Genomic DNA, 10,460 nt, shown 5'->3' with positions numbered 1-10,460 from the left:
TTTATGCATTATTGCTTAAACTATATCAATTAAAATTATACGTAAAAGGGCTCCTGAGAATAAATATCTTACAGTAGCTTGTTTCAAAAACATCATATAAATCGATGATATTGAAGATATCTATAAAGATGTCACGTAAGAATATCTAATAATTTCATAAAGACAATTTCCAAATTTTAAGATTTCTCTTATTATTATTATTACACGATTTTATTATAATATTCTCTGAATAATATAAAGTTACTATACGTTTTTATTTGAATACTTATTTTGCTGATTATTAATATCTGCATTAGTATATTTTGAAAATCAAAATTTTTAAATTTAGAAAATATATTTCTATTCATAATAAATACTTCTCTATTTTTTAAAAATTTATTATTCCTTCTTAATACATCTAGTATTTTTGAATGTAATTGGTAGTTTCGCCATATTTGGTCTTAACGACACCAGCCAATCAGTAAGAAACTAAGGATGACTCAACTTTTAATGCAGAAGAATATATCTATAAAAAAAAAATCCTTGGTTGTTAAGGACTCCGCACAATAAAAGGAACAGGGAAGCTGTGATTCCACAATACATGATTTCTGATAGGTTGAAATTCTTATTCTCTGTTCTCTGTTCTCTGTTCTCTGTTCTTTTATTGTATGGAAGCCCTTAAATTTGTGTGCATGGTATGCAAACATAACCTTATATTCCTTTTGCAGCATTATATTTCTGTTATATTTCTGTTATATTTTATGTAAGATTATAGAAGTGATAATAAATACTTAATATTAAAAGTAAAAAAATATGACAGGTTTGCATTTAATACAAACTTATTCTTCCGATTCGGATGAAGATGAGCACGATGAGACGAAGAAAGATGATCATAAAATTGTAAACAAGTACATAAATTACATTATTCATTCTAGATTAATTCTTTCTTGGGAAACCCATTTTTTAATTATTTATATAAAACGAAAAGCAATATTTGAAATAATCAAAATTATAATTCTTAAGTTTGAGGTTATAAAAGGGAAAGCACTTTGCAAACACAAGATAATGTGTTTCTTGATATATTTATTAGTAGATAATTTAAGATTAATTATATGCGGTATAATGTTAAAGTTCCGCATAATTTTTTTCTAAATATTGATATATGACGCAAGAACAAAAAATAATAATGTTGAATAAATTTATAGATTAACTTTACCTGCAAGTATTTTATCATGGAAAGGAGTTACATCTAACGAAGAAGTGATCGATGATCCACTGGATCATGATGGACGAATACGAAGCTTTAAACATGAGCGTGGTAATTGGACAACTCTGATTTACATAAACTGTAAGTATTTCAAATAATATCAAGAAGTATTAATTTAAATCTTATATAAGTATAAACATAGATCAAAGAATCTTTGCTTAATATTGATATATTAAATAATCAATATTAAAATTATTTTAAAAAATTTAAGAAATAAGAAAAAATTTTAATTGATTTCAGATGCACCCAGCGATTGTCTTTATACATGGATGAAGTCTGTGTTGAACAAACTGCCTGTTGAAGGCAACATCATTTCTAATCTTCATATTAGTCTCAGCCGTACTTTAGTTTTAAAGTTTCATTGGATTGAATCGTTTGTAGAAGGCATAAAGTTGGCGTGTCATAGCTTTAAGAAATTTATCATACAACTCACAGATGTAAGGGTGTATTGCAATGAGGAGAGAACTCGTACATTTCTTGGAATTTATTGTCAAGATGAGGATAAAATGTTGAAGTGCCTAACAGAAATTTTTGATAATTTATTAGCTGAATATCAATTACCATCATTTTATAAGGTACATGAAATTAATATTTCTTTCTTGCATTTTTGTTACATGTATTATACATATATGAAATAAGTAACAGATTTTATAATTTACATTTATGTCTTCTGATCTTTCACTGTAGTCATGATGTTGATTATGTCAGAAACAAAATGTTTTAGGCCTATTCTTTTTCTAGCAGAACTTCATCTTCTTTTTTTTTCTCCAACATGAAGAAAAAAAAATGAATAAGAAGTTCAATTAAAAAGAACAGACTTCGTGTAAATCATAACTTAAAATGCAACAAGAGATCAGAAGATTTAAATTAATTTGATATATTTTTCTTATATACAGGATACTTCATATCACATAAGTTTCTTCTGGTGCCTCGGAGACAAGCAAGCATGTTTAAAAGAAATTCTGTCACCTCTTACTAGCAGTCTAAACAAATTTTTGGCAGAAAACATGGAAGATGCGTATGTGCATGTCAATGATATACAATGCAAAATTGGAAATAAATGTTATATCTTTAAATTGAAATAACAAAATTTATAAATTAGACTATAAAATCTAGGAAATTATACAGTATCTGTTTATTATAAAAAAGCAAAACTATTACTTGATTGTTTCTCTGAATTGATTGAACCTACTGATTTTTTACATTAAAAATATAAGAGATAATATTTTATAAATTGTAATAGTATTGCTTTTATAAATATATGTATGTATTATAAAATATAAATTTGTTTTAGAGGTATCTACATATAATTGTAAGATATTTTTTTTAAATAAATTATTTTTTGTATCAAAATTATATATATATATATATACAAAATATTTTTTACAGAAAGTCATACTGGTTTAAAAATAGCCAAGTTATGAGGCAATTTTATTACAATACCTGCACTTTGCCACAATTTAATCCAAGAATCACATAAATTTGGCTCTATGCTAGCCAGTAGCGTACAAACTTCAGGATTTTGTATAAATAATCCTGCCTCTGGATTACTGACAATATTTTTACAACCACTGACATCAATATAAGTTAATGTAGGCTGACGACTTAACAATGAGTTTATGGAGAACACAGACACATTTATATTCCCACGAAGTATTAATTTTAATAGTCTAGGCAATTGCGTTAAGATGATCTTTACATCAGCATCTAATATGTCACAGAACGAAAGATCCAGCGACTCTAAGCTCGGCGCCAGACCTATACTCGTATCTAGACTTAACATGAAACGGTTGGAAGACAGAATATTAGATAAATTCAAATCAAACAATTGCTTACTTAAGAAAGAAGTCGTTGCATCGCGATTTAATTTATTCCACGAAATATCGCAGCTTGTTAGATTGGGATTGTCAAGTGGAAGATAAAAGTTTTCCAGCATACAGTAACGTAAGTTAAGAGTTTGCAAGTATCTCAAGGGCGCAATTAGCTTTCGCAGGGTCTCATGGCTCTCGGAATTCAACGGATTATAACTCAGATCTAAGATTCTTAATTGAGAAGGCAACGAATTTACTTGGCGTAAACAGGCGAAGTCAATATCACAGCCTTTTAAATAGAGCTCCTGTAGAGACGACATATTCGAGAGACATTGATGTAAATGTATTCCCGCTGTCAGTAATGCAGTGCCCGACAATTGTAACAATTTAATATTCTTTTCGTATTCTAAGGTCTTTAATAACGGCACAAGTACTTGTTTATTGATATCGTCAGATTTTAAACGAAATATCGACGTATTCTCACAGGATCTCAGGCACTTTAGCACGATTTCGCAAGGCATCAGGTTGTGAGTACAACAAATTGTCTTGAATCGCTCGACGATGGATGGAACCTGCAGTTCGACTACTTCACATTCCAATTTATCATTCGCATTCTCTCTCGTGATTCTTAGAATAATCTCTTTCGTCACGACAGTCCCATTTATGGGTTGAAACGACAGTTTAACTGTACAACCGGTTTCATCATGAAACATGCGTTCGGTAGTACTTGTAATGTACATCAGGAACTCTTGCTCGTCTTCGCAAACTGCTACTTTTAGATTGAACACTTTATCTTTGACAAACGTACGTAAATGTATGTATTCTTTGTCGTGCTGTTTCGAATTTATTGCAAGAGATGATTGCAAATGAGCCACTGGAGACGGTGTACGACTGCGAGACACGATAAATCCACTTGAGATCAAAGATATCTGTCGTTTTTTCTTACATTTCTTAGGTTCTTCAAATAATTCAACAATGTCAGAGAAATCATCATCGCTGCCTTCGCTTGTACTAAATCCGTTCTTACTTTGACATGAATCGTTCAGTCTCAACTTTTTAGTAGCGTTCTCCAGATTTCCATCAGAAGACTTTCGTTTGATTGTGGTAGGATGATTGTTCGTAGATTTTTTCCTCGCTGCACCTGCGATATCGTCTTCAAGCCAATCATCAACAAGAACTTGTTCTTCGTTAATTAAAGGTGTAACCGCCTTAGTTACTACCTCATTATTACCTTTAGATGCACTAACAGTGTTAATTTTATTAAAGGTCCGCAAGTTCGCTATTGTTCTCTTATAATCCTCACCGGCGGATATTTTTCGAACTTCAGATGTCTCGAACGATGTAGATCTTTCGTCCGGAGTTCGAATGTCGTTAGATCTCTTCCTTTTCTTTTTCAATGGAATAACAGCCGAAAGCTCTTTATACATTGTGTCATATTCGACTAAATCCTTGGGACTTAACTCTTCTACGCGATTTCTCCAGCCTTCCAAACAATCCAGCACAGTTTCGCCGTCGTGGGTCTTGAGCGTCACAGTTGCTCCGTGTTGTATCAAGAGATGCATCATCGAAAAGTGTCCGCAACATGCAGCGTCGTGAAGCGGCGTCACACCTTTACAGGACGTACCGCCCGGATCATTAACATTAGCACCGTTCTTCAGAAGTAGTTCCGCGATGTCTATGTAACCGTGATTAGCAGCTTCGTGAAGCGGGGACCATCCATAGTTATCTCTGACATTTGTACAATGACCGGATGACAAGAGTTTCTCAACGACATCGATGTCACCGTTGATTGACGCCACATGGAGCTGCGTTTCACCCTTTTCATTCCTCTTGATTGCAGTTGACGTTCCCCTCCTCGATCTTCTTTTGGTACCAACCGGCTTCGTGATATTCTCTTCGGGTTCTAGATCAGACAAATCCTCCAGACAAATATCTGCACCGATTCTATCGCTTTCCTCGGACGCTTCACTCTCTGTATCGCTCAGTGCTTCCAAAAATCCTACTTTCTGCTTTATATCCTCTGCCTCATCGAACTGGCCTACGCATTCCAGATAACTGACGAGTTCTCTTGTGACAAACTTTTGTAGCTTAACGTTATCGCTTTCGTTCGCTGCGCTTAATGCTAAAGTGTAACATTCCCGTATTTCCACATCAGCGGCATTCGCTGTTATTAATAAATCCGCTAAAAATAATGCCGACCTGTATTTCTCTAGAGGATTGGTGCAAAGGTCTAATTCCCTTCGCGCGAATGGCAATGCTTCTTTGTAACGTCCTGCATCTTTGAGCGTTTGAGCCAAACTCATTAAAGAAATACCTATCTGTTCACCAGTTTCCTCCGCGTAAGTCAACATTTGTCGATAATATTCTGCACCTTTGTCAAAGCATTGCACGGCGACTGCTGCATCGCCTAAGGTCTCATATAGTTTCTGCTTAGCTCGAGTATTAGTCTCGACAAGAAGACTGTTTTCCGCTCGACAAATCGTTACAATAATTCTTAAATATTTCTCCACCTGATGATTAATGTCTTTTGGCAATCTAGTACTCATATATAGGGGAACTAATACTTTACGCGTTTCAATCCACTGTCCAGTTCGCATGAACAGTTCAGCCTTTATTATTTTCGCTTCGGCTTTCAGGCGCTCATCATTTACAGTGGCTGCAGTTTCGATATAACTTAATGCCAGCTCAAGATTACTCTGCCGCTCGTATATAGTTGCTAGAGAAATACACGTTCGATGCAGGTCTTCCTGAAAATTATTGGATACACATAATGCAGTCGCTTGTTCGATTAGACTAATCGCTTGTTGCGTCTCCTTCTGCGCTTCCAACGTTAAACCTAAGTTAAGTAGCAATCTCGCCCGCATCAATGTCTTCTCTTCCACTTTGATCTCTGTAGCTGTTAATTTATCGCACAGCTCCATACTCTGCACATAAGCCATCTTCGCGTTTGCCAATGCTTCATCTCGTTTCTGAGTTTTTCCGATTAAGCTTTCAGCTAAACAGAAATAAGTTCTACCTAAAGTAGCAAATGCTCGTTGCTCCTCTATCGAGCTCTTCATGTCTTTGGCGCCTTCCAGATGTAAATTTTGATGTTTCAGGGCCTGTTCGTAATCTTGCAAATTCGCGTAAACTTCTCCAATCATTCTGTGCGCTATCGCACAGCTTAGTTTATCTTGTAATTGTTCACAGACAATTAGCTGCTCAGAATATTCCTGCAGAGCCTCCTTTAACTGATTGTTCTCGAAGTACATGTCCCCCAAGGTATTTGTGATTTCGGCTAACTGACGAAGATTATTATCACGTCTGGCATGTTGCTTCCTCTTAATGAGTTTATCGATGTTCATTCTGATAATTTTCTTAGGTCTACAAAATGTCTTGTCTTCTTTAAACTCCTATAAAGTATAAGACATTAATTTCATCGAAAAGACATTTGATAAAAATTTAAGATATTAAGTTCGTTTTCTATAACTGAACTAATGTTACTTTTGGAACTTAAAACTTAAAATAAAATAAGTATGTCTGGTATTTGGCAAAAGTGAGAAAGAAAGCTCTAACAAAAAACCTCTATAGAACCTGGCCACAAGTGACTTTGTTAATATCTTGTAAGAGTGCAAGGTATTTATACTTCTTCCCAATATATACTATTTCATTTTATGTAACTTATATTGTTTTACTTTATAATTCTAAAATTCTTCAAATTATCAATATTCATTTTTATTTCCTTGTATATGTATTGTCTCTTATTCTAACTTATATTTTCTAACTCTGACCCATTTCTACCAATGTAAATTAACTTTAATCTTAAATTTATTCTTTACCTTTCTCTAATTCTTAGAATTAGAAGAAGACAAAAAATAAGTAAACAAAGATTAAACTGTATTGGGAGAAATGGACCAGAAAGAGAAAGAGAGAGAGAGGGAGAGAGAGAGAGGGAGAGAGAGAGAGAGAGAGGGAGAGAGAGAGAGAGAGAGAGAAAGAGAGAGGAGAGAGAGAATGAGTTAGAGTGAGACATTATATATACACAAGAAAATATATTTTTTTCTTTCATAGGATTTTGCCAAAATCGCTTGCCAGATTCTATTAAAGATCTATAGCGAAAGAATAAAAAATAGACTTATTGTTACCTGGAGTTTTGACAAAGATGTATCTACTGACTATTACCCTTTTAATATGTAGTGAGATCTCAAAATTTTCACAATCTGAACTAATCAACATCATGAAAGGATAATAAATTCATAACTAAATGATCTCTCCTTTTTAAATAAAATTTTTTAATATCTTCCAATCAATTTCATTCAAATAACATTCCCTACGAAACTGCGAATCTGTCATACCATCTGATCGGATCACTGATGCCATTAGCCCTACGATTTTGGCGCCATTTGATGCGTTCCAAAATTCATCAAAAAATGAATGAATGTGCCACGCAAAGTTTAAGGTGTCTTTTCATGCTGATACTCGATGCTCATTTTCAGTGTTAAAATAAATTATTTGATAAAAATTGACACACATAATTTATTTTGATGCTAAAAATAAGCATGAAATATCAGCATAAAAAGATTCTTTAAGATGCTAATACGATCTTTTGATTGGTTCGTGACATTAATCTTAAAACTATATTTAAGACAGTTTTAAATATAAAAATTGACTATGAATGCCAGAATATCGATCATAAAAGTCTGTGGAAAAATCTCACATATTACATAAAATATAAATATAAATAAAAAATAAGAATATAAAGAAATATTTATATGAGCTTAAAGAAACGCCTGGTTCTTACGAGAAGTAAATCATGCTAAAAAATAGAAAGTTTCTCAGAGAAATGGTGAAAAGAAAGGTGTGTGTATTCTCAAGATGAATTTCGTCGAGACAGAATAATTTTTAAGTTTCGAGAGACCAAAATAAATATATTTGCTACATAAAAATTATCGAAAAAAATTCAGAAATATGCATTTTTATTGCTGCCCAAAATAGAAAGCGTTAATATTAAAATGGAAACAGCTTGTGAAAAATCAATTTTTATTATGACATAATTTAATTCAAATAACCGCGGCAAAATGGTGACATATGATATCACGTTCTTATTGGCTGTTAGAATTAAATGTACGAAATATTTCGACTAGTTTCAAGTAGTTTCTAGAAATAAACGTGCGTGGAGAAGTGAGCGTCTATAAGACGTGAGTTTCGTGATTTAAAAGTGGTTGTAAACAAGACGCTGCAGACTGTAAAATGAAAATGAAAAGTAATTAATAAACCGTTTGAATTTGATTCCATTTGGTTTATGAGACAAAGTTTTCTCAGGAATTATTTCTTCACGATTTGATCGATTTCTTTATATTTAGCTTAACGCGGTGGAGTCACGAGTTGATAGGCACATCTTGTAAATTCCATAATAAAACTCAACGATTTCGTGGCAAGGTAAATTTTCAGATTGTAATAATATCAATATTTTAACAAGATAAAAATCAAATTTTTAACAAGTATACAATGTAATGCCCTTACTTTTAATTTTCTTAAGAACAAATGGGACTTAAGTGACGATTTTTTTTTCAAAATATATTCTATGTATAAAAATACACAAATTTACAAAATTACAAGAAAATTAGAGAGTGGAAACGTTATACTGTACATTTATCAGATCTTTAAATATATTTATGATATAGAGTTAAACAGTAAATATTAAGATTGGAATTTCTGTTTTTTTATTTACAAAGATTTTTGTATGATATTCGTATTTTTGATGTCTTCTAGAAAAGTATAAAGATAAAAATTTCTTGATAATAATTAATTATTAAAATTTCAGACGTTGTAATTCACTGCTGATTAAAATAAATCACTGACTACTTTGTGAAGATGCTAGTATAACCTCAAGGATTCCATCTCTTTCATACTTCCACATAAGATTCGTTGTAAACAGCATCAGTCACGTGTGTATTAATTAAAAGTGCAAAATGGATCAGATGCTTCCGAGTCCTGGTTTTAGTATACCTAGCATCGGCACACCTCTGCATCAACCAGAAGAGGATCAACAAATCCTGCCGAATGCGTTACAGCAACAGCAGCAGTCACAACAATTTCAACAACTGCAGCAACTGCACTCGATGAGTCCCAACATGCAGAGTGGCATGCTAATGATAACAACACCACAAAAAAATATGCACACATATGCTCCAACACCATCGTTTGCGACACCACAAAGTCTTATGCAGCCACAAACGCCAGTAATTCAATGTTGAATTTAATGTTATCTATGCTAAATATAATATTGCGATGGAATTTAAAATTCTAGACCTGTTAATAGTAATACATAATATAAGTATATTTTTTGTGATGCTAAAGGAATATTTAATTTGATGTTTTTTGTTATTATTTTTAAAAGTTTAAAATTTTTCAACTATATAACAAAATTATTCACTTGAACTTAACATAAATTAAATAAGATTATGAAATTAGATTATTCTCTCTCTCTCTCCCCCCAAATCATTACACTATTTAAAACGAAAATTCTTTTAGGAAATTTTTCCTAATTTTTTAAGGAAGTTTTTTCAATTTTAATTTTCTAATTCTCAAATCCATGGATTTTTTTCAGGAAAATATCCCAGGATCTAAATTCCAGTTAGTGGATTATTTTAAGTATCAGAAACTTAAAATTGAAAAAAATAAATGTTAAAGAGTTATTAAAGAACGTTAAATTTCCATTATACAATAACGACCTCGTGCAATTCTGAGTAAAGAATTTGAGAGACTGAAAAAGATACAATTAAGATACAGTATTCTAAGCATATTAATATTTACTTCATTATTTTAACTACTTTTTCCTTCTTCTTTAGCAAAATATGATGTCTCCGATAGTACCACAAAATAATCAAATAGCACCGTCGTCGATAGGTCCCGCGACGCCAGGACCAATGACACCAATGACCCCAGCTTCTGCGGATCCTGGAATTTTACCACAGTTGCAGTAAGTAACTCTTTCAATAAAAACAACTAACATATAATTCACGTCTACCTTTTCTTATTTCTTTAATCATATTTCCGCTTTATTTCAGGAATATTGTGTCTACCGTTAACTTAAATTGCAAACTTGATTTGAAAAAGATAGCACTTCATGCCAGAAATGCCGAATATAATCCGAAAAGATTTGCGGCTGTTATCATGCGAATAAGAGAACCAAGAACTACCGCACTGATATTCAGTAGTGGTAAAATGGTTTGCACTGGCGCCAAGAGTGAGGGAGATTCACGTCTTGCTGCCAGAAAGTACGCAAGAATTATCCAAAAATTAGGGTTTCCTGTAAGTATCGGCAAACTTATTAAAATATGATACAAAATGAGTTAATTTTCTCAATATAGATTTTTTTAAATATAGAATTGTTTACAATTTATCGCGACAAAATATTTATA

General features: G+C 32.5%; 3 protein-coding genes across 3 annotated transcripts in view; 2 read left to right on the top strand and 1 right to left on the bottom strand.

The window, feature by feature from the left end:
* The first annotated feature begins 792 nt into the window (after nucleotides 1–792).
* On the top strand, nucleotides 793–2,428 carry LOC108684820 (U6 snRNA phosphodiesterase). The gene is made up of 4 exons (XM_018189315.1): nucleotides 793–887; nucleotides 1,185–1,327; nucleotides 1,487–1,821; nucleotides 2,143–2,428. The coding sequence occupies exons 1-4, from the start codon at nucleotides 793–795 to the stop codon at nucleotides 2,329–2,331; spliced, it is 762 nt and encodes a 253-aa protein (XP_018044804.1). The 3' UTR covers nucleotides 2,332–2,428.
* Nucleotides 2,429–2,639: 211 nt separating this feature from the next.
* On the bottom strand, nucleotides 2,640–7,251 carry LOC108684804 (tonsoku-like protein). The gene is made up of 2 exons (XM_018189298.1): nucleotides 7,182–7,251; nucleotides 2,640–6,449 (listed from the first exon to the last, which is right to left on the bottom strand). The coding sequence occupies exon 2, from the start codon at nucleotides 6,399–6,401 to the stop codon at nucleotides 2,640–2,642; it is 3,762 nt and encodes a 1,253-aa protein (XP_018044787.1). The 5' UTR covers nucleotides 6,402–6,449; nucleotides 7,182–7,251.
* A 987-nt stretch (nucleotides 7,252–8,238) lies between these two features.
* Nucleotides 8,239–10,460, top strand: part of LOC108684771 (TATA-box-binding protein) — a 2,908-nt gene continuing 686 nt past the window's right edge. The window contains exons 1-5 of the mRNA XM_018189248.1: nucleotides 8,239–8,299; nucleotides 8,400–8,475; nucleotides 8,861–9,278; nucleotides 9,888–10,018; nucleotides 10,107–10,350. Coding sequence (XP_018044737.1) covers nucleotides 9,009–9,278; nucleotides 9,888–10,018; nucleotides 10,107–10,350 — 645 coding nt within the window. The 5' untranslated portion in view covers nucleotides 8,239–8,299; nucleotides 8,400–8,475; nucleotides 8,861–9,008. The remainder of the gene's footprint in view (nucleotides 8,300–8,399; nucleotides 8,476–8,860; nucleotides 9,279–9,887; nucleotides 10,019–10,106; nucleotides 10,351–10,460) is intronic.

The sequence above is a fragment of the Atta colombica genome, unplaced genomic scaffold, assembly GCF_001594045.1.
Source record: "Atta colombica isolate Treedump-2 unplaced genomic scaffold, Acol1.0 scaffold140, whole genome shotgun sequence".
In the NCBI taxonomy this organism is placed as follows: domain Eukaryota; kingdom Metazoa; phylum Arthropoda; class Insecta; order Hymenoptera; family Formicidae; genus Atta; species Atta colombica.
This window is presented reverse-complemented; position numbering and strand designations above follow the sequence as displayed.

Excerpts from the sequence above, each read along its gene's own strand:
- LOC108684820 (XM_018189315.1), top strand. The coding sequence starts at position 793 with ATGACAGGTTTGCATTTAATACAAACTTATTCTTCCGATTCGGATGAA. Across the intron at positions 888-1,184 it reads GATCATAAAATTGTAAACAA|ATTAACTTTACCTGCAAGTA; the intron begins GTACATAAATTA and ends ATAAATTTATAG. Across the intron at positions 1,822-2,142 it reads AATTACCATCATTTTATAAG|GATACTTCATATCACATAAG; the intron begins GTACATGAAATT and ends TCTTATATACAG.
- LOC108684804 (XM_018189298.1), bottom strand. The coding sequence starts at position 6,401 with ATGAACATCGATAAACTCATTAAGAGGAAGCAACATGCCAGACGTGAT.